This window comes from Lynx rufus, unplaced genomic scaffold (assembly GCF_022079265.1).
Source record: "Lynx rufus isolate CCGP_SWC_20201006 ecotype Redwood Valley unplaced genomic scaffold, mLynRuf1.p SCAF_13, whole genome shotgun sequence".
Classification (NCBI taxonomy): Eukaryota; Metazoa; Chordata; class Mammalia; order Carnivora; family Felidae; genus Lynx; species Lynx rufus.
Genome location: NW_025814827.1, coordinates 32,324,219 through 32,350,274, shown reverse-complemented (window position 1 = coordinate 32,350,274; position 26,056 = coordinate 32,324,219). Strand labels below are relative to the sequence as shown.

General features: G+C 39.6%; 1 protein-coding gene across 4 annotated transcripts in view; it reads left to right on the top strand.

Annotated features, from left to right (window-relative positions):
• The window catches only part of GANC (glucosidase alpha, neutral C), a 74,605-nt gene extending 50,027 nt beyond the window's left edge, over positions 1 to 24,578 (top strand). The window contains exons 14-24 of one of the 4 annotated variants that reach the window (XM_047075254.1): positions 1,048 to 1,191; positions 2,249 to 2,345; positions 6,673 to 6,774; positions 8,306 to 8,549; positions 9,967 to 10,031; positions 11,913 to 11,989; positions 15,795 to 15,869; positions 18,326 to 18,439; positions 19,897 to 20,009; positions 23,382 to 23,485; positions 24,069 to 24,578. In XM_047075254.1, the coding sequence (XP_046931210.1) occupies positions 1,048 to 1,191; positions 2,249 to 2,345; positions 6,673 to 6,774; positions 8,306 to 8,549; positions 9,967 to 10,031; positions 11,913 to 11,989; positions 15,795 to 15,869; positions 18,326 to 18,439; positions 19,897 to 20,009; positions 23,382 to 23,485; positions 24,069 to 24,178 (1,245 nt within the window). In that variant the 3' untranslated portion in view covers positions 24,179 to 24,578. Of the gene's footprint in view, positions 1 to 222; positions 438 to 1,047; positions 1,192 to 2,248; positions 2,346 to 6,672; positions 6,775 to 8,305; positions 8,550 to 9,966; positions 10,032 to 11,912; positions 11,990 to 13,528; positions 13,716 to 15,794; positions 15,870 to 18,325; positions 18,440 to 19,896; positions 20,010 to 23,381; positions 23,486 to 24,068 lie in introns of those variants that run through there. The other 3 variants (XM_047075255.1, XM_047075257.1, XM_047075256.1) reach the window with 3 other exon arrangements.
• Positions 24,579 to 26,056: the final 1,478 nt, after the last annotated feature.

Genomic DNA, 26,056 nt, shown 5'->3' with positions numbered 1-26,056 from the left:
CTCCCAAGCCCAAGTCTTAACCACTAAACTCTAGTTTCTTTTTTTTTTTTTTTCGATTTAAATTCAAGTTAGTTTACATATAGTGTAATAATGATTTCAGGAAAATAGAACTTGTTGGGATGAGCCCTGGGTGTTATATGTTAAGTGATGAATCACTAAGTTCTGTTTTCCTGAACTCTTCTTTATCCATTCATCAGTCGATGAACATTTGGGCTTTTACAGGGCCTGGATGTTACAAGGAGCAGGACATTTAGAAAACAATGGAATGAGCTGCCTGAAGGACTCCCTGTCATTGTAGCTATGAGTCTAATGCTGAGAGACCAGGATTCTATAAAAGGGATTTCAACACCATGGTGACTAGATGACTCAAAAGCCCCTTCCCACCCTAAACTGAACAATTCTATGCAGAACACAAACTCTAGACCATGCTACCAAACAGGTATTTTACCTTTCAAATCTTGCAGAGTATTAGAGGGAAGGCAGAATCTTATCATGGACAGCTATAACTGCCCTTAGTTAAGAGTTTTTGGGGTGCCTGGATGGCTCAGTCAGTTAAGTGTCTGACTCTTGATCTCGGCTCAGGTCTTGATCTCAGGGTCATGAGTTTGAGCCCTGCATTGGGCTCCATGCTGGGCATGGAGCTTACTTTTTAAAAAAAGGTTGCAGCAGATAATGGATGTTATAGGACCTAACCGTGAACACTCACACAACCTTTCCTATAGGGGTTCTCCAGGGTAGGTCTTGAAGTGTACTTGCTGGGCAGTATTTCATATACAATACAGCACAGTATTCTTTCATTTATCAGCAAATACTTATTGGGAACCTTCTGTGGTTCAGGTAGTATTCCAGGTGTTTATGAGCAAGACTGATAAAATTCCCCACCTTGCGGACCATTTATTGTAGCATTGGAACAGAAGACAGAGCATAGATAATAAACATAATAAATAATAAATTAAATAGAGTATGAAAGAGGAATAGGGTGGCTATCATATTAACATCATCACTATAGGAGTATTATCATGGCTGAGGAAGAAATTTACTTCTTAGGGATCTACTGACATCCTCTACATATGGAACGACATGAATGAGCCCTCTGTCTTTAGAGGACCAGAGCTAACCATGCAGAAGAATGCCATTCATCATGGCAATTGGGAGCACAGGGAACTTCACAACATCTATGGTTTTTATCAGGTAAGACATCCATAGAGAAGTCACCTGGACCCAAATGCCCTGACTTTTGGGTTGAAAGTCATTTGTAATAGCCATATTATATTGTTCATTTCTCTTTGTGGGTCTTATCAAGTTGCAGCCAATAAAGGACTTACTATTTCTCCCTTTGCACCTTTTCTTTCTATAATAAACTTGATGAATTATAGATATATGAGATTAATGATAACATAGAAACATCTTCTTTGGCAGGAGTCATTAGTAAATGACATTGAATACTTAAAGACTTTTTTTTTGAAGTAGGGTAGGCAATGTGTAAATACATAAACAAAGGCAATTAAAACAAATATTTTGAAATTTCACAAATCTTATATTCATACCAGGGGAACAAGATTTAGAACACAGATATACAATTTCAGTAAGTCTTTAAATGCAGAAAGCCTTAATTAACTACTTAGCCTTTTCATTAGAAGGTGGTAGAATTGTCTTCCATTTGCCAATCACATCCAAAACATATGTCAGTCATTTGCCCCTACTGATATCAGTAGTTCTTTGTTTTCATCCTGTGTTCCTATGGCTCTCCCATCAATTGGTATTTTCTAGTGGGAGTTGCTGTCTATATATAGCACAGTTCAGATTATGTGTTTACTTCTTTAAAAGCCTCTTGCTATAACTGCAAACTACTTTAGAGAATTTTCTTATGTTGGCCAGGGCCAGTCACTTAACAACCTCTTTGAATCTCATTTTTTTCCATCATTGAAAATGCTCTGTCTCAGAGCGTGTTCTGTAGATTATAAGAGAAAATCTTATAAAATGCCTAACAATAGTAAGCACTGAATAATTCTAGCTTATTATTTACTATTATTCCATTGCTATTTTAATCAAAGAAAATCTTCCACTCTTAATATGGGAATTTAGAGTAGTTTCATTGCATTATGAAAATTATTTGATAGATTTATTTTAATATTTTCCATTTATATTCCTACCTATTTACTTTTGCATGTCTAATAGCTTATTAGGATGTTTGCCCAATGCTCTAATCTAATCATCCCTTTGAAAGTTTTCTCCTTTGCCTTTGTAGCAAATGGCTACTGCAGAAGGACTGATACAGCGATCTAAAGGAAAGGAGAGACCCTTTGTTCTTACACGTTCTTTCTTTGCCGGATCACAAAAGTATGGTAAGGCATGGCTCATATGATCAGACTTAAAAACATAAATTTGCAAACTTTTTTTTTTTTTGTATGGTATATGGTGCTACTGTGTTAATGCCTTTTTTTCCAGTGGCCCTTCAGCAGGCCTAGGATTGTAGCAAGTGACGTTCCCGGAAGTATGCCTTTTGTCCTGTGACACAAAGTACATCAATTTTAATAAAGTTTAGTTACTAGTTTCCCACTGAAGAAACGGCCACTTAGTTGCTGGGAGAATGACTTCAGAGTATCTCAGTTTGCTGGGATGGTCATCTCTGATTCTGTCTATTTGATTTATCTAAACCAGGGGAAATCTACTTCTTACACATTCCTTCAACCACCTGTTCCACTTAGTAATATGGCTTAAAATAGACCTGGCTGTTGCTTGTGGTCAGGGTCATCTATAACTGGATTCAGTTTACTAGCTAATGCAGATCTAATTCAACTTAACCACCTTCCAGCAGGAAGGCTATTTTAAGTCCCCTGGCCTTGCATAAATAACTAAGAGCTTAGGTTCTAGTCTGAAGAGTCCAGCCTTTACTGTATCATACACATTATTAGGCCTCCTCCACCAGCCCTGAAAACCAGCCCCTGTGGTACTCTGGAAAAGGCCACAATATTGTTATCTCAGGCAAAGATTCATGTACATAGATGCTCACCATAGCGTTAGTCCTTGAAACAGAAAAAGAAAGAAAATCCAAATAAGGGAATATTTATAAAAGCATGATATATCCATATGATAGACTATCATAAGGCTATTTAAAATGGTACCTCTTAATTGCATGAGCAAATGTTTGTGACATCATGATAAAGGGGGGGGGGGACCAGAATGTTTAAATGTTGTTACAGTGTATTATCACAATTTTGTTTAAAAAATAGAGATAGCAATCTAAATCAATAAGTTTAGTACCTTGGTGATTATGAGTGATTTTTAAATTTTCTTCTTTTTACCTATCTCTATTTTCCAAATTCTCTACAAGAATCATTTTTAATCACTAAAAAATGTCAAGTATTGGGGTGCCTAGTTGGCTCAGTTGGTTGAGCGTCCCATTTTTGGTTTTGGCTCAGGTCATGATAGCACAGTTCATGAGTTCAAGCCCCGCATCAGGTTCTGAGCTGACAGATTCTCTCTCTCTCCCTCTTGGGATTCTCTCTCTCCCTCTCACCCTGCCCCTTCCCCACTCGCATGCATGCTCTCTATCAAAATAAATAAACATTTTTTTAAGTCAAGTATTTTTTTTTAATTTCTTAATGTGGATCTTATTTTTTAGAGAGAGACAGACAGAGCCCAAGCAGGGGAAGAGCAGAGAGAGAGGGAGACAAAATCCAAAGCAGGTTCCAGACTTTGAGCTGGCAGCATAGAGCCCAACTCGGGCTTCAAACTCTCAGACTGCAAGATCATGACCTGAGCCAAAGTCAGACACTTAACCGACTGAACCTCCCAGGTGCCCCTAAAAAGTAAATTTTATGAAAATACTAATATGAAAATGAAAATACTAATAGGTAGCAGTTAAAAAAAGATAAAAGATATGAATACTAAGTAATCTCCAATCTCTTAAATATCAGCCTACTGCCTAGTCTTCAATACTCTGTGAAACTATCAGCCCTCCCCAAAGTGTAGCAAGTGAGGCATTACAGAGAACACTACTGTGTTAAGTTTTCTGCTTAGACCAATAGCCAGAGCTCGCTTCTGACTAAACAACCATATGACACATGAAAATATCTGCATGCTTACAGGAACTTTCTCTCTTGACCAGAATGCCACCATGTTGATTTCACAATCATTTTGTTTCATTTGAAGTCAAGGAGAAATTACTAGAGTACCTTAAAAAAAAAAAAAAAAAAAAGCAGTCAGTCCCTTGAAAATATTTTTCTTCACTGGCCATAGGACAACCTAAAATTTCTGTGGAAGATTAAAACAAAAATAGCTTCCAGAACTATTTTGATAGAAGATAGACAAAAATGCCTCAGGACTAATTTAGATTTAGTAAAGTAAGATTTTTTTTTTCTTGTGTGAATCTCTTTAGTGGTATATAATTTATCTTCACAATGTCTTATCAACTATACAATGATCAAGAGCAGTGGCTTTAGAGTCACACTCCCTGGGCTCAAATCCTGCCTCTATCACTTAGTAACTATGTATTTTAATCCACTGTTGGCCATATTTCCTTCATCTGAAAATGAAGTTAACTAGTGTTTACCTGATAATGTTGTGATGATTCAGTGAGCTACTACAAGCCAAATAGTATCACCTGCCTCCATCAGACCTTGATAAATGTTAACTATTGTCCTTGCTACTGTTATTATGCCTCCCTTATACAGTCTGTACCACTCCTCTTAAATTATAGAGTGGCTTTTTTGAGAGGGGGTGTAGGAATAGGCATAAAAATCAATGGAACGGAATAAAGAATCCAGAAAGAGTCCAACACCCATATGATTAATTAATTAAATAGGAACAGAGTTGCCAAGGCAATTCAATGGAAAGAGGAGTTTTTCAATAAATGGTGTCACAACACTGGGTATGGAGGTGGGGGAAGGAAAGAACCTTGACCCTTACCTCTTACCATACACAAAAAGTAATTCAAAATGGAATATAGACCTTAACTATAAAAGATAAAACAAAAACTTCTAAAAGGAAACATAAAAACTCTTTGTGACTTTGAGGTAAACAAGATTTCTTGGATGGAACACAGAAAGCATGAACTATAAAAGGAAAAAAATGCTAAGTCAGACTTTATCAAAATTGAAAACTTCTACCCTTTCAAAGATATTAAGAAAATGAAAGTCAGAGATGCCTGGGTGGCTTAGTAGGTTAAGCTTCGACTTCAGCTCAGTTCATGATCTCACAGTTTGTGAGTTCGAGCCCCACATTGGGCTCCGTGCTGACAGCTCAGAGCCTGGAGCCTGCGTCGGATTCTGTGTCTCCCTCTCTCTCTGTCCCTCCCCTGCTCGTGCTCTCTCTTTCTCTCTCAAAAATAAATAAACATTAAAAAAAAATTTTGTTTAATCAATCAATAATAAAAAGACATGTACTTTTAAAAATAGCAAAAGATTTGAATAGACACTTTACAAAAGAAAACATATAAATGATCCATAAATACATGAAAAGATGCTCAAAATCATTAGTCTTTAGAGAAATACAAATTAAAACCACAGAGAGACACCACTACACATCCATTACAGTAGCTGTAATTAAAAAGACACATTACCAGGGCACCTGGGTGCCTCAGTTAAACGTTCAACTCCTGTTTTCGACTGGGACCATGATCTCATGGTTTTTTAGTTGGAGCCCCACGTCGGGCTCCACACTGAGAGTGTAGTCTGCTTGGGATTCTCTCTGTCTCTGTCTCTCTCTCTCTCTCCCTCTCTCTGCTCCTCCCCCACTCACTCTCCCTGTCTCTCTAAATAAATTAATTTTAAAACAATTCTAATTAAAAAAATTTTTTAAAGACACACTACCAAGTGTTGCCAAGAATGTAGAGCAACTGAAATTGTCATGTATTAATAACGTAAAAGTAGTACAACCACTATGCCAAACAGTTCGAAGTTTTCTTAAAGTATGCAACATACACTGAACACAGACCTAGCAATTCCACTCCCAGATAGCTACCCAAGAGAAATGAAAACATATGTCATGTGATTGGGACACAAATGTTTATAGCGGCTTCATTCACAATAGCCAAAACTTGCAAAGAATCCAAATGTCCATCAATAGATGAGTGGCTAAACTTGTGATAGATCCATACTATACAAAACTATTCAGCAAATAAAAAGGAATAAACTATAACATTATGCTGAGTGAAAAAAGCTAGAACACAAAATAGTATATGTTTCCATTTATATAAAATTCTAGAGAAGATACAGAAATCAGATCAATTGTTAGGTAAAGTGGAAGGTTATTGACTGCAAAGAAGCCCAGTGATCATTTACACTGTTTCTGTACCCTGCTTGTGGTGACAGTTACAGGTTTTTGAGCTCAGACTCTTCACTTAAAATAGGTACATTTATTATATGCAAATTATATTTCAGTAAAGATGATTTTTTTCATGTTTCTCCTAAAATCAGACTTGAGTTATACTTCAAAAATAAGTGCAATTTCAGAATATTTTTACAAAATGTTTTGTGGATTTTAAGAACTTTTTCACATTAGAAAATCAATATATTTTCGTTGTAGAAACCAGATTTTGTATATTTTAAGGTAAGAAAGAAATGTTTTCCTTTATATTAATTTGTCTATTTCAAATAAAGAATCTATGAAATTGAGTGCATGAGCTGATTTGTGATTTTTTTTTTGATACCTTGTTACTGGTGATCAAAGGTGCTGTGTGGACAGGCGACAACACGGCAGAATGGAGCTACCTGAAAATTTCTATCCCTATGTTACTCACCCTCAGCATTACTGGGATCCCTTTTTGTGGAGGTATGATGATATCCACAAGCTTGAAGTGAGAGAAAATAAAAAACTAGGGTGTTTCTCCATCCAAGCTGGTCACAAATGCCTTCTCATTAGCTGCTTTGGGAGGGATAACTGTGGAAAAAAGAAAATGAGGAAATTGAAGGGATACTTGCAAGCTCTTTGTGTCTCGTTTGAAGTGAGGACATGAAATAAAGTCATCAAAGAGCCCAGAGTGCCTGGGTGGCTCAGCTGGTTAAGCATCCAACTTCAGCTCAGGTCATGATCTCACAGTTCGTGAGCTTGAGCCCTGCATCAGCGAGAACATGGAGACTGGAGCCTTTTCTGCCCCTGCTCGTGCTCTCTCTCTCTCTCTCTCTCAAAAATAAGTAAACATTAGGGGCGCCTGGGTGGCGCAGTCGGTTAAGCGTCCGACTTCAGCCAGGTCACGATCTCGCGGTCCGGGAGTTCGAGCCCCGCGTCAGGCTCTAGGCTGATAGCTCAGAGCCTGGAGCCTGTTTCCGATTCTGTGTCTCCCTCTCTCTCTGCCCCTCGCCCATTCATGCTCTGTCTCTCTCTGTCCCAAAAATAAATAAGCGTTGAAAAAAAAAAAATTAAAAAAAAAAATAAGTAAACATTAAAAAAAAAATTTTTTTTTAAGTCATCAGAGAGCCCGAGTGCTTTTTTCCTCTTTCTCTGATTCCTCCTTAGATGCTCTTGATAACTGAGTTTCTTTTTCTGAAACATACCTTTTCATCAAAGTGAGAAAAATGGAGAGAAGTACAAAGAATTTAGCAAATCAGAGACAAGCCTTACAGAAATCCTTTTTTACTCAGCAGGTTTAAAATTGTGTGACATATTTTAACTGTTTAAAAAAAAAAAGATATGCTCTTGGGAAAGATAAATTTAGTTAAAATATGATTCCCTGATGGGTTGCTTTCCCTAAGTCCTAGTAATTGTCTGCGGATGAGAAATCCCAGTATGGAAGGTGCTCGGCAAGACTAGTTCCAGCTGCTCCTTGTTTTCTGTAGCAATAGAAGCAACTTAATGTCACACACATTTTAACAGATGTGTTTCTTATGGTATCGGTCCACAGACAAGAAATATGTATCCTCCTTAAGGACCAAGCATCACATTCTCCCTAAGTCTCTAATTCTGATTGTCTGTTTTTTAGTTCAGTAATTTTTATCTTGCTTTCAGCTGTTGCTTTCAAAAGGAAATCAGTTGCCAACCTCCTACCCCGGCCCTGAACATACTTATTGAGACAGGTCGACATTTTGCAATTTCTGGGTTTGGGAACATAACAGAAATGTTAATCTTGCGGCAAAACCTCTGACCTTTGGACAAGAAAAGAGTATTCGAAGAGAATATTGTCAGCTCCCCAAACAGGCTGAGTTTTTAAATACGTGCTCCCTAATTTCAGGCCACAGTTTTATCCTGTCATTTTGAGTGTACATACAGCACATTTATCCCGTCCATCTTCAAGCCCTCATTTTACCGGTGTGCAGTATTTGTTAGAAGACCGGTTGCCTCACTTGGCCTTTCTTTGCCTAACCAGCTGACGTAGGTGGCTTCATTGGGAATCCAGAAGCAGAGCTGCTAGTGCGCTGGTACCAGGCCGGAGCCTACCAGCCCTTCTTCCGGGGCCACGCTACCATGAACACCAAGCGGCGGGAGCCATGGCTCTTTGGGGAGGAACACACCCGGCTCATCCGAGAAGCCATCAGACAGCGCTACACTCTCCTGCCCTATTGGTATTCTCTGTTCTACCGGGCACACGTGGCTGCCGAACCCGTCATGAGGTAAATAGGCTTCACCAGTTGGGGGCCCCAGCACCCAATCTACACCAGAAAAATCCCCTAGCCATTGGGGAACTCAGTAATTACACAGTGATTTCAAGAGAAAAGCCATGTGTTTAATCAGCTGTCAATCAGATTATTGAGCACCCACTGTGAGCAGGCTCAAGGAGTTGAGGTCAAAGAAAAACCAGATCCCCTGCTACTTTGTAACTCAAGTGTTAATATTTGCTAGAAGACAGAAATAGAGATTTTTTTCAAAGAAAAAAGGAAGTGACTATAACTGAATTCGTGGTTTAACCCACAAGCATCCTCTCATGAAGAGCAACTTACTCTGCTGGTCTTGGAGTCTGTCTTACTCTTAGGGCTAAACCATTCCAAGTTGGAGGTGAACATTTTTTCCTGGCGTATAACTTATATTCTGATTCTATTTTGGAGGCAAGATGTGAAAAACCTACTTCTAAGTTACAGAATGATACAGAGACACACACAGTACACCAAGGCTTCCAGATCAGCACTTCCTAAACCTGGCTCAGATCAGAATCACCTGGGGGGGAGCTTTTTAAAACTATAGATATCAAGGCCATACCTCCAGACCTACTAGGAATCTCCTTGGGTAGATCTCAGGATCTGTATTTGTTAGAAGTTTCCCTGGTAATGCTAGACATCAGCCAGAAGGAAAGACTACTGCTTTGTTACTATTCAGTAGGAAAAGGATCTGTTATTACAAAGGCTAGTGAATAAACTAAAAATAAATTTATCTTACTAAAAAAATATCCTTTACTCATGAGGTTGCAAAAAGCATTAGAACCATTAAGCTGATATCCAGATACACAGATGTTGAAGATTTTATCTTTATAAGCCCAAAGGCCTCCTAGATAGTTGTGTAAAAGAATAATAAAAAAACAAAACCACACAGCTGTTTCTCAACCCTCCAAAAATGTTGCCAGCATGAAAACAAGTAAAACCAGTTCTTTTCATTTAATATAGGTAATAATTAAGGATGCATGAAAGGCAGTGACAGTATGAAAACATGGCACAGATTTTACATCATCATAAAAATATGGTTTTACACACATTTAATTTGTTCCACACTGAATGTGTTGGGCATTTGCACTTGCCCAAAGCTCTGATTCTGCCTTCAGAGTAGTCAGTGCTCAACAATCGGAAGGAAAAATTGTACTTACCAGAATTCTCAATCTTTCATTGGAACGTTCCAGTGAGTAGATAGGTCTTTCACATTAGAACAATATATAGTAATCCTAGCAATTGCTCATAAAATCTTAAATCATATGAAAAGAGTCTTGACTCTTTGGCTTTTTCCAATTTCCTTTGAGTAGTTATAAAACTGAAAATATAAGTGATTTAATAGTAATAAAACATTTAGTAATGTTGAGGTAAGAATTTTTTTTTCTTTCCCCAGGCCTCTATGGATAGAGTTCCCAGAGGAATTAAACACTTTCGGTGTGGAAGATGAATACATGCTAGGTGAGTTCTTATCACTATGATAAATATATTCTAATTATGTTTTTGTTATATTTCCTAGTATAAGAGCACTAAAAAAAAAAATCGCTAATCTCAAGACAGCCAAAAAATAAAAAGTAATTCTGTCACTAAGATTTTTAGTGTATTGGGGTGCCTGGGTGGCTTAGTCGGCTGGGCGTCTGACTTCAGCTCGGGTCATGATCTCATGGTTTGTGAGTTCGAGCCACACGTAGGGTTCCATGCTGACAGCTCAGAGCCTGGAGCCTGCTTCAGATTCTGTGTCTCCCTCTCTCTGTTCCTCCCCCACTCACACTCTGTCTCTCTCTCTCTCAAAAATAAAGATTAAAAAAAAAAGATTTTTAGTGTATTAATGGAAAGATAGCTCTATTCTGTGGTCATGTTGCACTTCTCATATTGTTAACTTCACATAAATCTATCTATTCTATTTGTGGATGCAATTTCAGGTTCTTGTTCTGGTCCACTTATAAGCTTTATGACACCACTATAGGGAATGGAAGTAGAAAACAGTAGACCAGACTCAGAGGGCTTACTTCATATGCAAAATAGGGTTGTTGATGTTGTTGGCCTCTTCTTTAACAAGGTTTGGCCACCAAATCCACAATAGGGACATTTATCATCTTGGAAATAGGACTCAAGAAACCATGCTCAACAGAGAAATTGCCCAAAAGGTGAATCCTGTTTCTAAGAAGTGGAAATCCTAAAACACAAAAAGCTTCATGCTCTCTCTCCATTCTTAGGTCTCAGTTTAAATAGCTACTTCCTTGGAGAACATTTCCCTGACCAGAATTGCTTCTAATACCCAATTACACCTAAATTCAGTCAAAGTCAGTCCCTCTTCTTCTTTTTTTATTTTTTTAAAAACTAAGAGCTGCCATTTTTATTTATTTATTTATTTATTTTTAACGTTTATCCTTGAGACAGAGAGAGACAGAGCATGAACAGGGGAGGGGCAGAGAGAGAGGGAGACACAGAATCTGAAACAGGCTCCAGGCTCTGAGCAGTCAGCACAGAGCCCTACACGGGGCTCGAACTCACGGACCGGAGATCATGACCTGAGCCGAAGTCGGACGCTCAACCGACCAAGCCACCCAGGCGCCCCGTCAGTCCCTCTTATTACATAAATTTCATTCCGTTTTGTGCTTTTGCCTTTTTGGTTTTTGTCCCAACTCTAATTTGTAATTATTTGTTTAATAACCATCTTTACTGACTGCAGACTCCATGAGGATAGGCATATTGTCTCTCTTATTTGCCACTGTATCTCCAGAGCCTAACATAATGCCTGGCACTCACCCGGAACTCAATAAATATTTGTAGAATTAAAGAGTGAATTCATAAATGGATGAAATTTATATACATATGGGGCCATGGTCAAAACAAAATTAATAATCCAGGTTGCCTTTAAGAGAATTCCAGCCTTCCTAATGATAACTGCCCACTGCCCCACTGATACACTCCTATCCATGCTGACCACAGTTCTGGATAACAGTTGTAGGCTCACCATTTTCAAAGTCACTTATAGCAAACAGTGACGCACTTGGAGAAGTGCAGTAGCTCCTCCAGACTCCTGGCATACGAGCAGCTGTGCACAGGAGACTGTGATGGACTGTGGCAGGGTCCCTCTCTATTACCCTAATATGCCATAAATAGATTAGTGATAATTAAGAATACAGTCCCCGATTTAAGCACTGGTCCCCTCTCCAAAGTGCATCTCTCTGATGAATCATTGGTTCAATTCACCAAGGTCACTACTTTCACCAGGTTCATAGTTGAGTGGTCTCTACAACGACAAAAGCACGCAGAGGAGAAGGATGTTTTCAGACTTCTTAGAATGATGTTCAACTTTATTTCTTCTCTGTTTTTCAGGAAGTGCTTTATTGGTTCATCCAGTCACAGAACCAAAAGCCACCACAGTCAGTGTGTTTCTGCCAGGATCAAATGAGGTAAGAATAAATGAGAAACAGCCACATAGCTTACATGTCTCATATCTTCTCCCTTCACTCTGATGAATTAGCCCCTGTTAGGACATAGATTTCTGCATCATGCAGTTGGGAAGACAGCCCAAATGTCTATAGCAACTGAAGACTCTTGTAAATCGTGACCTCAGAGGTCAAGAAACATAACGAAAGAGTGGGGAGAAAGATGAATAGGTGACAACACCGGGGAGGGTCAGAAGGTTCTTTACCTTCACGCTTTGACTTGTGTAAGTGACTCCTTGTTAACACATGGAGGCTTTGAGTAGGAAGAAATCTTCAGTCTACTAAGAGGTATGAGTGTCTGGGGGGAAACATAAGTAAGAAGAGACTTTGCTCATTGGTTCTGGCCCTATCTAAATCCTAAGTTTTTGGTACTAAAAGCTGTCTCCAGGCACTTGCCAAAGTGGGTAAAAAGTAACAATGGTGACTTCCTTTGTGCCTCCCCCCCCCCAGCCTCCCAGTTCTTTTATTAGTTATTGTCTTTGATTATTATCACTGTATAAAATACCACCCTGGACTTCTGGAGCCCAGGGCACTGAACCAAGGCAGGACACAGGAAGAGGTGGGATTAGCCCATGGGATGCAGAGCAGAGATCCACAAGCAGTAACGGCAACACCCTCCAGAGACAGACCATGGGTGGTGCAAAGGGGCCAGGAGAAGAGGCAGGGCAGAAACTTGGGGCACCAGACCAGGTAAAGAAGGTATGGAATGGAGAGCAAAGAGGAGACAAATCCTGGAGAGGGTCCTTGAGCACTGGAACATCGCCAGAGACCTTTGCAGCCAGGGGGAGGAGGTGTGAAGGTTACCAAACTGATGTGAGACATCCATGTCAACATATTCCTGGACTGTCAAGGCTTGTGGTGAGGCCATGCTTAGTGCTCAGTACTGTTGAGTGCCGGCGAGGCAATACCATGAAACATCCAGCACTGGCATTCTCTCTCCATCCAGCTTTACCGGTGGGGTTGCTGTATTCGTTTCCTGAGGCCACTGTAACAAATTACCACAAATCTGGTGGCTTAACATAGCAAAAATTTATTCTCTCCCAGTTCTGAAGGCTTGAAGCCCCACATCAAGGTGTCAGCAGGGTTGGTTCCTCCTGGAGGTCCTGAAGGAGAATCTATTCCATGACTCTCTCCTCATTTCTGGTGGCTGCCTGCAGTTCTTGTGGTTCCTAGCTTTGTAGCCACAGCACATCACTTAATATATGCCACCATTGTCACGGCACCTTCTCCTCTGTGCGACTGTGTCTCCTCTTCTGTCTCTCATATGGAGGACCCTTGAGATGACATTTAGGACCCACCTGGATAATCCCAGATAATCTCCTACTTCCAAAATCAAATTTGTTACCACAGGAAGGAATATTCACTCCTAGGGATTAGGAAGTACATACACCTTTTTGAGGGGCCACCATTCAGCCCACTGTATTTGTCATTATTGATATGGCAATACCCTGGCTTTTCTCCAGAATGTTCATGAATTATGTTCTTTCCTCTTGATTTCTCCAGTAATTTGCAGTTCTGAAGATGAGGGCTCTTTACAAAGGTTCCCCCTGAGTAAACAACAACAGCTAAATAAATTGTTCTGCCAAGCACTTCTGCCGAGAGTTTTGCAATTCGATTTTAATAAAGCAACAGCCTCGGGGCCCTTGGGTGGCTCAGTCGGTTGAGCGTCCGACTTCGGCTCAGGTCATGATCTCACAGTCGGTGAGTTCGAGCCCTGCGTCGGGCTCTGTGCTGACAGATCAGAGCCTGGAGCCTGTTTCAGATTCTGTGTCTCCCTCTCTCTCTGACCCTCCCCTGTTCATGCTCTGTCTCTCTCTGTCTCAAAAATAAATAAACGTTAAAAAAAATTAAAAAAAAATAAAGCAACAGCCTCCTGTTAAGAGGAACTAGTTCCCTCATGACTTAGCCACAAATTAATTTTTTTATTAATTTTTTAACTAATAAAACATGTTCTTAATGATCTATCATCATTGCAAGCACATCGTTGTGACTGTGTAACATATTCCTTCAACATAATTTCCCAGAGTGTTCTATGATTGTTTCTCTCATTACATCTTCACAGACCCTGGATAGGAGAGCCAAGCCCTTGACCTCATCGGTCAGCTAGTATAACATCGCACTGTGCAAGGGGGCTACCTAACGTCCCTTGTTGTCACTTTTCCTCATATTTCTAGATGGCCCATTCCCTCTACTTAAAGTCTTTGCTCAAATAGCTTTTTCTCAGTGAGGACTTCTCTGACCACCTAGTTAAGATTACAGATCACTCCCACTGCCCCTGGTACTGTCCAGCCTGTCTTCATCCTTCATTTTTCCCACAGAACCTGCCACCTTTAACATACTAGATATTTACTTACATGTTTTGTTTATTATCTTTCTCTCCCATTAGAATGTTAGCTTCTTAAGGGCGGTGATTTTCATCTGTTATGTTCACTCTATATCCTCAGCATCTAGATGGGTATCTGATGGGTAGAAGGCCTTTAGTAAGTACTTAGTGAGGAGCTTGGTGACTGAGCACTAGGTCTGATCTACATGGTACTTTATACCAGTTTACCCTTCCTAGGCTGGGGATGTTTGTATATATTACCAGAGCACATACTCTATACCCCTTATTCTAATTAGTTCCGGAAATGACAGACAGGTAATTCCAAAATCTTATTTAAGCCAGTTTTTTGGGGTTTTTTTTGTTTTGTTTTGTTTTGTTTTACCTTTCGCTCCCACTACTCTTTATCTAAAGGTACTGGAATTTGCCAAAGAAAGACATTATAAGAAAAGAAAGCTAAGACAATATCCCTCATAAACACAGATGCAGAAATCCTTGACAAAACATTAGCAAATTGAATCCAGCCAAGGATAATACATAGAGACAAGGTGGGCTTGATCCAGTTGAATTAAGAGTTCCCTGTAGCTGAGGATGGTCAAGTCACAGCCCTCTCACATTCACAGCAGGACGGTGACAGAGTCAACAGTGCAGCTATATAAAGGATGTGGTAATCCCAGGAGGTGAACTTGCGAAATAGACTCCTTGGCTGCCAGAAATTATACGGCTAGAAGAGAGAAAAAGAGGTTTTTGTTCCCACGCTGCTGCTGCTGGGATCTTAAGGATTTTATTCCATCAAATTACTTTGTAGGACCTTCTTGTTAACTTCAGCAACTAAACCCCCTTGATGAGGATCCCAGATAAGAATTTGAACCTTATCAGTGAATTGTACTCTGCTTTAAAAAAAAAAATGATATCATAGTAGCAATCCAAGTTTCCACTTGCCTTTCTCCAAAACCGGTTTCCTTCTCTGACACTTTCCTTTTCTCCCACTCATTTATAATTTATTTGCTTGCACCGTGCTTTTCTTCGTTATTGCTTTTCCTTTATTCCATCGTCTTTTTTACTGCTACACACAGTAAGTTTATAAGACAACCAAATTATAAAATCCATGACAGCAGGAACTCTGTCTTTCTGTTCACTCACATATGCCTAGCAGTGCTGGGCATGTGGCAGATTGTTCGATAAATAACTTTTGGATGGACAGATGGACAAATATGTGGCCTTTCAGTCAACTTAATCTATCACGGTACTAGGTTAGTCTTTTGGGACCTTCTTAAAAGCATATGTTCTTCCTAACTTCTACTCCAGATTTTTTAAAAATTGTGCCTATTTTTTTTTTTTAGCTTTCTGGGTATTTGAAATCCAGATAAATGGATGTTTTACTGAATAATGAAATTGTGAGCAGAGTTGCTCATATACTCTCTCTCATTAGGATCTGTTCCTTTTCAGGTCTGGTATGACTCTAAAACGGGTACTTATTGGGAAGGAGCATGTACTGTGAAGATCCCAGTAACTTTGGACTCTGTAAGTTGTTTTCAGGCTGTAATTTTTACCTACTGTGCTCTATCAGTCTGCTTGGACTGCCGTGATAAAACACCATAGACTGGGTGGCTTAACCAACAGAAGTTGGTTTTCTCACAGTTTGGGAGGCCAGATGTTCCAGATTAACGGGCCAACCAATTCATTTCCTGCTGAGGACTCTCTTCCTGGCATGTACACAGCCTCCTTCTTTCTGTGTCCTCACATGGCAGAGGGGGAGCGTGCACTCTTTGGTGCCTCTTCTTATAGACACTAGTCCTATCAGATCAGGGCCTCACTTTTTGGCCTCATTTAACCTTAATTACCTCTTTAAAGGTCCTGTTCCCAAATACAGTCACATTGGTGGTTGGGGCTTCAACATATGAATCTTGTCGGGACACAGACATTCAGTCCATAACATGTGCCTGCATAGCGAGAACCAAGGACATAGTGTTCTGCATAACAACACTTATAGAGAGAGTCAAAAAGCAGATTAATGGTTGCATAAGGATGGGGCAGAGAGAGGGCTTGGGAGCAATGGGGAATGACTGCTAATGGGTACAGAGTTTCTTTTTAGGGTGATGAAAATGTTTCAAACTTGATTGTGGTGATGGGTACATGACTCTCAATACGCTAAAAAACATTGAATTGTACATTTTAAGTGGTTGAATCATATGGCATGTAAATTATACCAATAAAGCTGTTAAAATGTGAGAAAAAAAGAATAAACATATAGCCTGGTCTCACGGTATGAAACATCAAGGACAAACAATTCTTCCCCATATATTTACATTTGTATGTGTAAGAAAAACAGGAACACTGAAAATGGAGTAAAAATCCCAGTCACCACACACACCATATGGAGCGTCTTTCTACCAGACCAAGTCACAAAACATGAGTTTTCACTTGTAACCCTGGACCTCTAGGTGCAAGGAAGGCTGTCAGTTTCGATGTTAGAATCACAGGGGCCCATCCCACCTGAACTTGTGAAGGGGAGTTTGCTCTTGCAGCTAAATCAAAACCACTACTGCAGGCCCTAAGTAGTGTTAAGAGTAAGAAACATTTATTGAGGTTGTTTTTTGAGAGCTGTCATCAGCAGTATGGACTCCATAATAAAATGATTTCAAATTTCAACTTTCAGATCTAGAAGAGACTTTAACATTCATCGACTTGAGTCTCTCATACTTACAGAGGAAGAACCTGAGTTCAGAGAAGTTAAATTACTTGTCCAGGCTTATGGCTAGATTTTGGCAGAACTGAGAGAAGAACCCAGGCCAGCCTCACTCCCACTTCAGAGCCCATTCTGTACTAACCTACTACCTCGGTCTTTGAGAAAAGAAAAGATGAAGCAATGGGCTGATGAGGGTGGAGAGATAAATGCACTTTACTCCTTGCTGCCAACTGTGAGTCAGGCAGAGGGTGGACATCTTATCTACTCACCCAACTTCACACCCAGCTTCATCTGTATTCGTGTACTTTTCTCCCTCTGGTACTTTACTCAGTGAAGTACAAGCCCCCATATGATCTAGGGAGCTTCCTTACAGAGGACTGTATGGGGAGGCAGGAGACCTCCTGGGCTTTCTGTGCTGGGAATGCCACTCCAGAAGAACCATAGGTATGGGCCATGTCTATAACACTGTTGTTAGAGTCAGTTAAAGTGCTTTTGGGGTTTCTATAACAGAAGTTTCACAAATTTACTCTCAGGATTGAGTCAGGCATCCTGGTGACTCAGGAAAGCAGGGAGCAGGAAGGGTATGGACTGTAGTAAGGACAAAGTCATCTCCCTGAAACAAAGAAACTATAATTTTTTATAGGCACACGTACATACATGTGGGCCTACTTACACAGGCAGAAAAACTCACTCCTTAGCAGGGCCCTGGTGAAACATGTGTATTATGTTGACAAGCAAATTAAAAATACAGAACAGGAACTACTGATAGGATAGGCAGAAGAGGTAACAAATTGATAAAGGGTGAGAAGTTTCCCTAAGAATTAAAAAATGGACCATTTTTTTTTTTTACGCTTTACTCTTTTTTTTTTTTACTCTTTTTTACTCTTTGAACTCTTCCTTTTAATGCCAGGGCTTCCATATTTTCCATCTCTGTGCTCACAAATTTACTTTGCTTTTGAGTCTATATTTGTAAAGAATGTGAATCTTAGAGCACCTGGGTGGCTCAGTCGGTTAAGTACTTCACTTCAGCTCAGGCCACGATCTCACAATTCATAGGTTTGAGCCCCATTATCGGGCTCTGGAGCCTGGCGCCTGCTTCGGATTCTGTGTCTCCGCTCTCTACCCCTCCCCCACTCGTGCTTTGTCTCACTCTGTCTCTCAAAAATAACTAAATGTTGTAAAAAAAATTTTTAAAAAGAATGTGAGTCTTGTACCATGAAGTATTTTTAGATTCTACTTTGAGATTGCTTTTTACAAATGCTCCTTCCCCAAGAGTATTGTTCTGTTATAGATACCAGTGTTTCAACGAGGTGGAAGTATAGTGCCCATAAAGACAACTATAGGAAAATCCACAGGCTACATGACTGATTCCCCATATGGACTCCGGGTGGCTCTCAGCACCAAGGTATTTGGAAAATGTTACCTTTACACAACTCATTCGTTACTACTTTATCTCTTTACAGGAGTAGTAGCCTTCTGAGTATGTGGTAGTATTTAAAAATGATACACCCCAGTTAGTTATGGGATGGGTGTTTCTGATGTTTTGAAACATTTCAGATTCACTGTCCAGCTTGTCTGACTTTCATGCAATTATACTTAAGAGAACTCTGAGAACTAGAAATGTTAGCAATTTCCTCTGGAGCATCATGACCTTGGTGCTCTGCAGCTTGGCCTTGATTACCACTGGACTAAATGCTCACTGGGCATAGTCAGCCTGCCACATGGATTAGCCCTAAAATTCAGTCTCCTCTAAGAGGGTACCTGTATCTACGCAACATTTCAGCAACACCGACCCCACACAATGACTTTTGTTCTCATCAGATGGCTCAAACAACTAAAATTTCCTGGGGTAAAGCTTAGAAGGATCCAGAATTTGTATGTCCTTTTCAGAAGATCTTTTGAGCCAAATGAAACCTATAGCAGATTCCTTTCTTATCCTTTTGCCCAAATACACTTCCAACACAAATTCTTACTCTTGCACAAATATTATAAAATAATTAAACTTTATTTTTCTTACATCTTTCTTTTCCATCTACTTCACTTAGACATGTCTTCTTGGACCAAACTATGAGTCTCAGACCACAGAATAAATACAAGAGACTCGAGATCCATAGCACATCAAACATTGTCAATAACAATAAACTGCCATATGGAGTGCTGTGACATTGTTTGACATGCCAAAGAGGTCCTCCTACTGAAATGAAGAAGGAACTTCCATTGTCTAAATGGAGGGTTTCTAAAGATAGCTGATCTCCTCCATTATATGCTACATTTTTTTTAGCTTCGTTTTATTGTGTGAACTTTTCTTGACCTGTCGTCTCATTTTAAGATACTATTTTCAAAGAAGCCACCTGTGCCACTGACCATATTTCGTAGTTTAAATTTTTTTCAGCAAGGTCTCTTTGTGCTCCTCTTATGTGACTTCCTTATTCATATTAATTCACCAACGGGCAGGGGCGCCTGGGTGGCTCAGTCGGTTGAGCTTCCGACTTCGGCTCAGGTCATGATCTCACAGTCGGTGAGTTCGAGCCCTGCGTCGGGCTCTGGGCTGACAGCTCAGAGCCTGGAGCCTGTTTCAGATTCTGTGTCTCCCTCTCTCTCTGCCCCTCCCCTGTTCATGCTCTGTCTCTCTCTGTCTCAGAAATAAATAAACGTTAAAAAAAAAAATTTTTTTTAAATAAAAAAAAAATTCACCAATGGGCACTGAATGTATATATTTGTATGACTATATTGTGCAGCTTGAATAGTAAGCTTTTGTTTAATAAAATTTTTCACAGATTTTTTAATCCCTCTAGTGGGTGACATTCTTTTCCTAGTAAGCTATTATATAAGCACATTCTGTCCCTATGATTCACTCTCCAGGGTTCTGCCGTGGGTGAACTCTATCTCGACGATGGCCATTCATTCCAGTACCTCCACCAGAAGCAATTCTTGCATAGGAAGTTTTCATTCTTGTCAGGTGTTTTGACCAACAGGTAATAGCAGCTAAAAAGCTGCGTGCTTTCTTAAATAAATTATGCTATCCTCAAAAGCACAGCTGTTGTTTTAAGGTACTGTTTAAAGAAAGTAATGATGAAGGCCATTTGTGGAGTATTTTTCTTTTCTTTTTTTTTTTTTTAGCTTCACTAAGATATAATTGACAAATAAAAATGTAATGTACAAGATGGTGATTTGCTGTATGTATATACTGTAAAAGGATTCCCACCATCAAGTTAATTAACTCACCCATCACCTCACATACTTACCTTTTTTGGTTTGTTTGTTGTTTTGTTCTGTTTTAGTGAGAACACTTAAGTTCTACTCTCTTGGCAAATTTCAATTATAGGATATAGTATTGTCAACTATGGTCACCATCTTATATGTTAGATCCTGAGACCTTATTCATCTTATAACTGAAAGTTTGTACCCTTTAACCAGCCTCTCTTTCCATTTGCAAATAGAAACAATTTTACTACTTCCTTTCCAATTTGGATGCCTTTTATTTCTTTTTCTTGCCTAACTGCTCTACCTCGGGTGTCCAGTATTATGTTGAACAAAAATGGTGAGGAGTCGGCATCCTTGTCTTCTTTCTGACCTTGTTTCAGCTTTTCTCCACTGAGTATGATGTTAGCTGTGCACTTGTCAAAACAGCTTTTATTATGTTCAGATACATTCATTCTATACTCAATTTGTTGAGAATTTTTATCATGAAAAGCTGTTGAATTTTTTCCAATGCTTTTTCTATATCTACTGAAATAATCATATTATTTTTATCCTTCTTTTGTTAATGTACTGTATCACATTTATTGACTTGCCAATGTTGAAGCATCTCTGTATCCCAGGAATAAATCCCACTTCATCATGGTGTATGATCCTTTGTTGAGGAATTCTGCATCTGTGTTCATCAAGGATATTGGCCTGTCATTTTCTTTTCTTATAAGTATCCTTGCTAGCTTTGGTAGTGTTCCACTCTTTGGAAGAGTTTGAAAAGGACTGATAATTCTTTAAATGTTTGATGGAATTCAATAGCAAAGCCATCTGGTCCTGGATTTATCTTTGTTGGCAGTCTTTTATTACTGATTCACTATCCTTACTAGTAATTGACCTGTTCAGACTATTTCTTCATGATTCAGTATTGGTAGCTTGTATGTTTCTAGGAATTTATCCATTTCTTCTTATCCACTTTACCGGTGTGTAATTATTCCTAGTAGTTTCTTATGATCCTTAGTGTTTCTGAAGTATCAAATGTAACGTCTCCTCCTCTTTCATTTCTTATTTTATTTATTTATTTATTTATTTAAATTCTAGTATAGTTAACATATAGTGATATGTTAGTTTCTGATTGTACTTACTTGAGTCCTCTTTTTGTTGGTGAGTCTAGCTAAAGATTTGTCTATTTTGTTTATTTTTCTAATGTAAGTAATCTCTACATCCAAGGTGAAGCTCAAACTCACAACCCCAAAATCAAGAGTCACATGCTTTACTGACTGAGCCAGCCAGGTGCCCCAGCTTATTTATTTGTTTTTTAATTATCTCTTAGTTTCATTGACCTCATATTGTCTTCTTAGCCTCTGTTCCATTTATTTTCACTCTGACCTTTGTTATTTCCTTCCTCCTACATTCTTTGGGCTTAGTTTGTTCTTCTTTTTATAGTTCCTTGAGGTGTAAAGTTAGATTGTTTATTTAAGGTCTTTTCTTTTTCTTAATGTAGGCGTTTATTACTATCAGCTCCCCTCTTAGAATTGCTTTTGCTGCATCCTGTAAGTTTTGATATGTTGTGTTTCCATTTTACTTTGTCTAAGATACTTTATTTCCCTTTTGATTTCTCTTTGACACATTGTTTAGGAGCATGTTATTTAATCTCCAAGTATTTGTGACTTTTCCAGTTTTCTTCTTGTGATTGATTTCTACTCTCCTACTATTAGGGTTAGAAAAGATGCTTGATATAATTTCAGTCTTTTTAAATTTGTTAAGACTTATTTTGTAGTCTAACATATGATCTATCCTGGAGAATGTTCCATGTGTGCTTGGGAAGAATATGTATTTTGCTGCTACTGAATGGAATGTTCTATATATATCTATTAAGTCTATTTGGTCTAACATGTAGTTTAAGTCCACGTTTTCCTTATTGGTTTTCTGTCTGGATGATCTATCCATAGTTGAAAGTGGGGCACTGAAGTCCCCTGCTATTACTGTATTGCTGTCTATTTCAACCTTCAGATCTACTAATATTTGCTTTATATATTTAGGTGTTCTGATATCGGGTGCATAAATATTTACAAATGTTATAACCTCTTAGTGAATTGACTCTTTTATCATTATGTAATGATCTTTGTTGTCTCTTATTACAGTTTTTGGCATAAAGTCTGTTTTGTTTGATATAAACATAGCTAGCTCTGCCTTTTTTTGATCTCCATTTGCATGGAGTATCATTTTTCATCCCTTCACTTTCCTTCTGTATGTTTCCTTAAAGCTGAAGTGGGTCTCTTATAGGCAGGATGTAGCTGGGTATTGACTTTTTAACCACTCAGCAGCTGTGTCTCTATTGATTGGAGAATTTAGTTCAAATACACTTGGAGTAATTATTGATAGGTGGTTTGAGGGCTCATGTCTCAGGTGGGAGGCCTTAAAACTGGGGTACTAGAAGTGTGGTCCAAACCCTTCACTCTTCAGGGAGAAGTTGGGATTTGGGAGTTCCCCTTCCACTTGTATGGAACTGCCCTGGGGGTAGGGAGTGAGAGTGTGTCTTAGCCTTTCCTACCTGTTTCGATGTGGATATTTTCACAGTCACTCAATGTATGGGAGTCACTCAGGTAGTTTCTGTATCTCCAGAAGGGAATTGCTCCACCTGTAGCTTTACATTCAGTATCTCCATGAAAGGAGGGAAATTCAGGAACCTCTTATGTTGCCATCTTGGTCTGGAATTTCCCTGGAGTATTTTTCAGTCACTGCATGAATCTTCCTTATTGTCTCCATCTTCCTTTTCCTCCCTCTCTAAAACATAAAAAAGAATTCACTTTAAGTTCTGATTAATCCCATGTATTGCCCCATTCAACAAGTGATTAAATATCTGAGTTCTTAAAATTTGATTGCAGTGTCGAAGTCACATTTGCGACTTCAGTGTCCTTAGGTGATATCTCTCCAAATGGCTTGTCAAAGGGAGACTGGTTTGTCTACTGGTTAGGCAGTCCTCAGCGCATGGAATTATCTTTTTCCTTCTCTTCATCTTAGTAAACGTGACAACTGTATTGTTCTTGCCTCCATAGGGAAAGATGGGAGAGGAACCCACAAGGCTGGGATGTTGACCTAGTAACCAGTCCAAACCCCTATTCTCCTCCTTTTCCTAATGCCCTTTACATCTATTCCAGTTGTGCTGACAAAAGAGGTCATCATCCCAGCAAGTGTGTGGTGGAGCGGGTCTTCGTCCTTGGCCTCAAGAAGCAGCCATCTTCTGTGACCACCCATTCATCTGGTGAGCAAACAGGTCATTTGTTTTTGTAAACATGGAAGTATCTGCAGTGAAGAGATGATTAGTCCCAAAACTGATGTCGTGTGCTGAACTGAGTGGACCCTGTACTTTCTGAAATACACTGGTCAAATACCCAGGTGTCTAAAAGGAGCAAAGCCACCCTGCTTCTCCTCATCGACTGGTCTTTCCGCGAACTATAAGATGTTAACATTTTTCTAAGGGAAATTATTTGGGGCTTGAAAAATATTGTAACTTCTCTGAATATTTTGTTTAACTGTAGCTGTCTGAAGCTACAGAGAATCGTACCCATGTTTATGGAGTTTCTTAAAAGGATATATCCTTTCTTACCTCCTGAACTTCTTTGTTCCTTACAGCTCCTTTTCCACCAATCTTGCACTCAAAATGATAGAGGGTTTAATCTTCAAAAAATTCATGGAAGTCCATGGGTAAAAGTGCTATTCAGCTGGATTTTCCTACATGGGGCTTAAGGTTTTATGACCAAGTGAGAAATATTTTATATTTGAAAGAAAGATCTTTCTCTCCTAGATATTCATCAAACTTTTCCTGCTATTGTCTTGATATTTAGACGGTAAAGAAGAGCCTGTGGTTTTTACATATTGTACCACAATGTCCACCCTGAGCCTGGAGAAGCTGTCACTGAACATCAGCGTTGACTGGGAGGTCCACATCAAATAACTGTGACGTGCACCCAGTGACGGGCTCAGGAAGCAGCCTGCACCTTTCAGCCTTTCCCTTGGCCTTTTCTGATATTTGTGCTGCGTGCTAATTGACTTCTCTGGCTAACAATTAGCTTTCATTAGGCACCACTTTACTAACAAAAACAGATTTCGGGTTTTACATTTTTAGAGGTACTAGGAATACTTTTTGGGTCAAACACCACCTCATCTCCTAGATGCAGGTAGCCCTGAGACTTTTATAGAGTTCATTAATCTTCCATTGCTTCTTGGATTGTGGCCCTGTGGTCAGCACTGTGGCCCAATGAGTAGCTTCTCTTTGAGCACAGCTGGATGGTTGTGTGTGTGTGTGTGTGTGTGTGTGTGTGTGTGTGTGTTTAAGTAAACTCTACCCTCAATGTGGGGCTTAAACTCACAACCCAGAAATCAAGAGTTACATGCTTTACGGATTGAGCCAGCCAGGCGCCCTGGATGGATTTGTTATATATGAAATGTGGGCCAAACCCACTGTTGGCGGCCCATTTGTGGAAGCTTGCCTCAGGCCATGCAGCAGGATCAGTCTGGCTACAGTGGCTAAGCTACTCAGGGCCTGTCTCCAAGGGGACAGCAGCCTCTCATACCCCTCGATCATCTTTCACCCACTTAGATGTGGGCAAAACCACCCTTTTCTGCTTGCACTGCATACGCTGAAGCAACAGGGAATTATTCTCCCCTAAAGATTGACTCTGAAGCACACAGGATTCTTTTCCCTGTTGTGCTTGTTGGGCTTCAAAGTTCCCAATTAATCTTCTTAAAATCCTAATTTATCTTAATTGTTTTTATTAAATACTGTTTACTGACCACAGAAGATTTGTAACGTGAGTAAGCTACATTTTATAATTAATAATAACATGAACACCCATGTCCCCACAACTGAACTTCAGAAATAGAACACAGGGCTGGGATGAGGGTAAGTCAGGCACAAAAACTCTTGCCTTGGGCACAAAATTAAGGGGGTACCAAAAAAATGCAATAATCAAAATAAATAATATTTTAGTGTATTTTTCGAAATCAAAATTAATGCAAAAAATAATCCATGATGAACAAAATATCAAAATTTTAAATAAAGACAGGATCAGTACTACTAAGTTTTCTTTCTCCCTTGGTCCCCCGTATGGCTTGGCATGGGCTAAAAAGCATTAGGGAACACCAGTTCCTCCGGCTGCTTCCTGCTCTGGAGACACCAGTGCCTCTTCACTGCCTGTTACTGCATCTGTAGGGCAGCCTCGTGTGCTCAGCACGTTTTCACGTTTCCTCCACTGAGCGGCTTGCCAACTGCCACCTCTGTGCCTTCTGTGCCCTGGGCCCCATTATCCACCACTTTCCCCCTTCCCATGCAGCTCTTACCATCCACTGAGGCCCAACTCAAATGGCACTTTTCCATTAAGCCTATCTAAATACTCTGTCACCCCCGCACCCCTGGACCCATGCGCGGTTACTTTGCTCATCTCTGAAATGCTGTTCCACTTATAATGTGTGCTCTCCCAGCATCCTCAGGGCAGTCCCTTAATGTTTCAGCTTTGTCTATCTTGTTCCCCTGCTAGAGTGCATGTTCCTTGAGAGCATATTTGTCTTCTGTCTGCCAGAGCACCATTATACTTGACTTTCAGTAACCAGTGGCTACAATTAGTTAACTGATGGATTTGATTGATTAAAAAGTGGGAATTTAATGTATTTGTTTCCGATTTACTTTTCTGACAGGACTCTTCCCTCCAGATGTAGTAAACATTGTGCATTTCCTTGTGGACACATTGCATTATATCAGTTGAGATTTCAGCTTTGCACCACACCACATAGACATTCACAGATTCTTTGCTATTTCTGTAAGTCTTGCAATTCA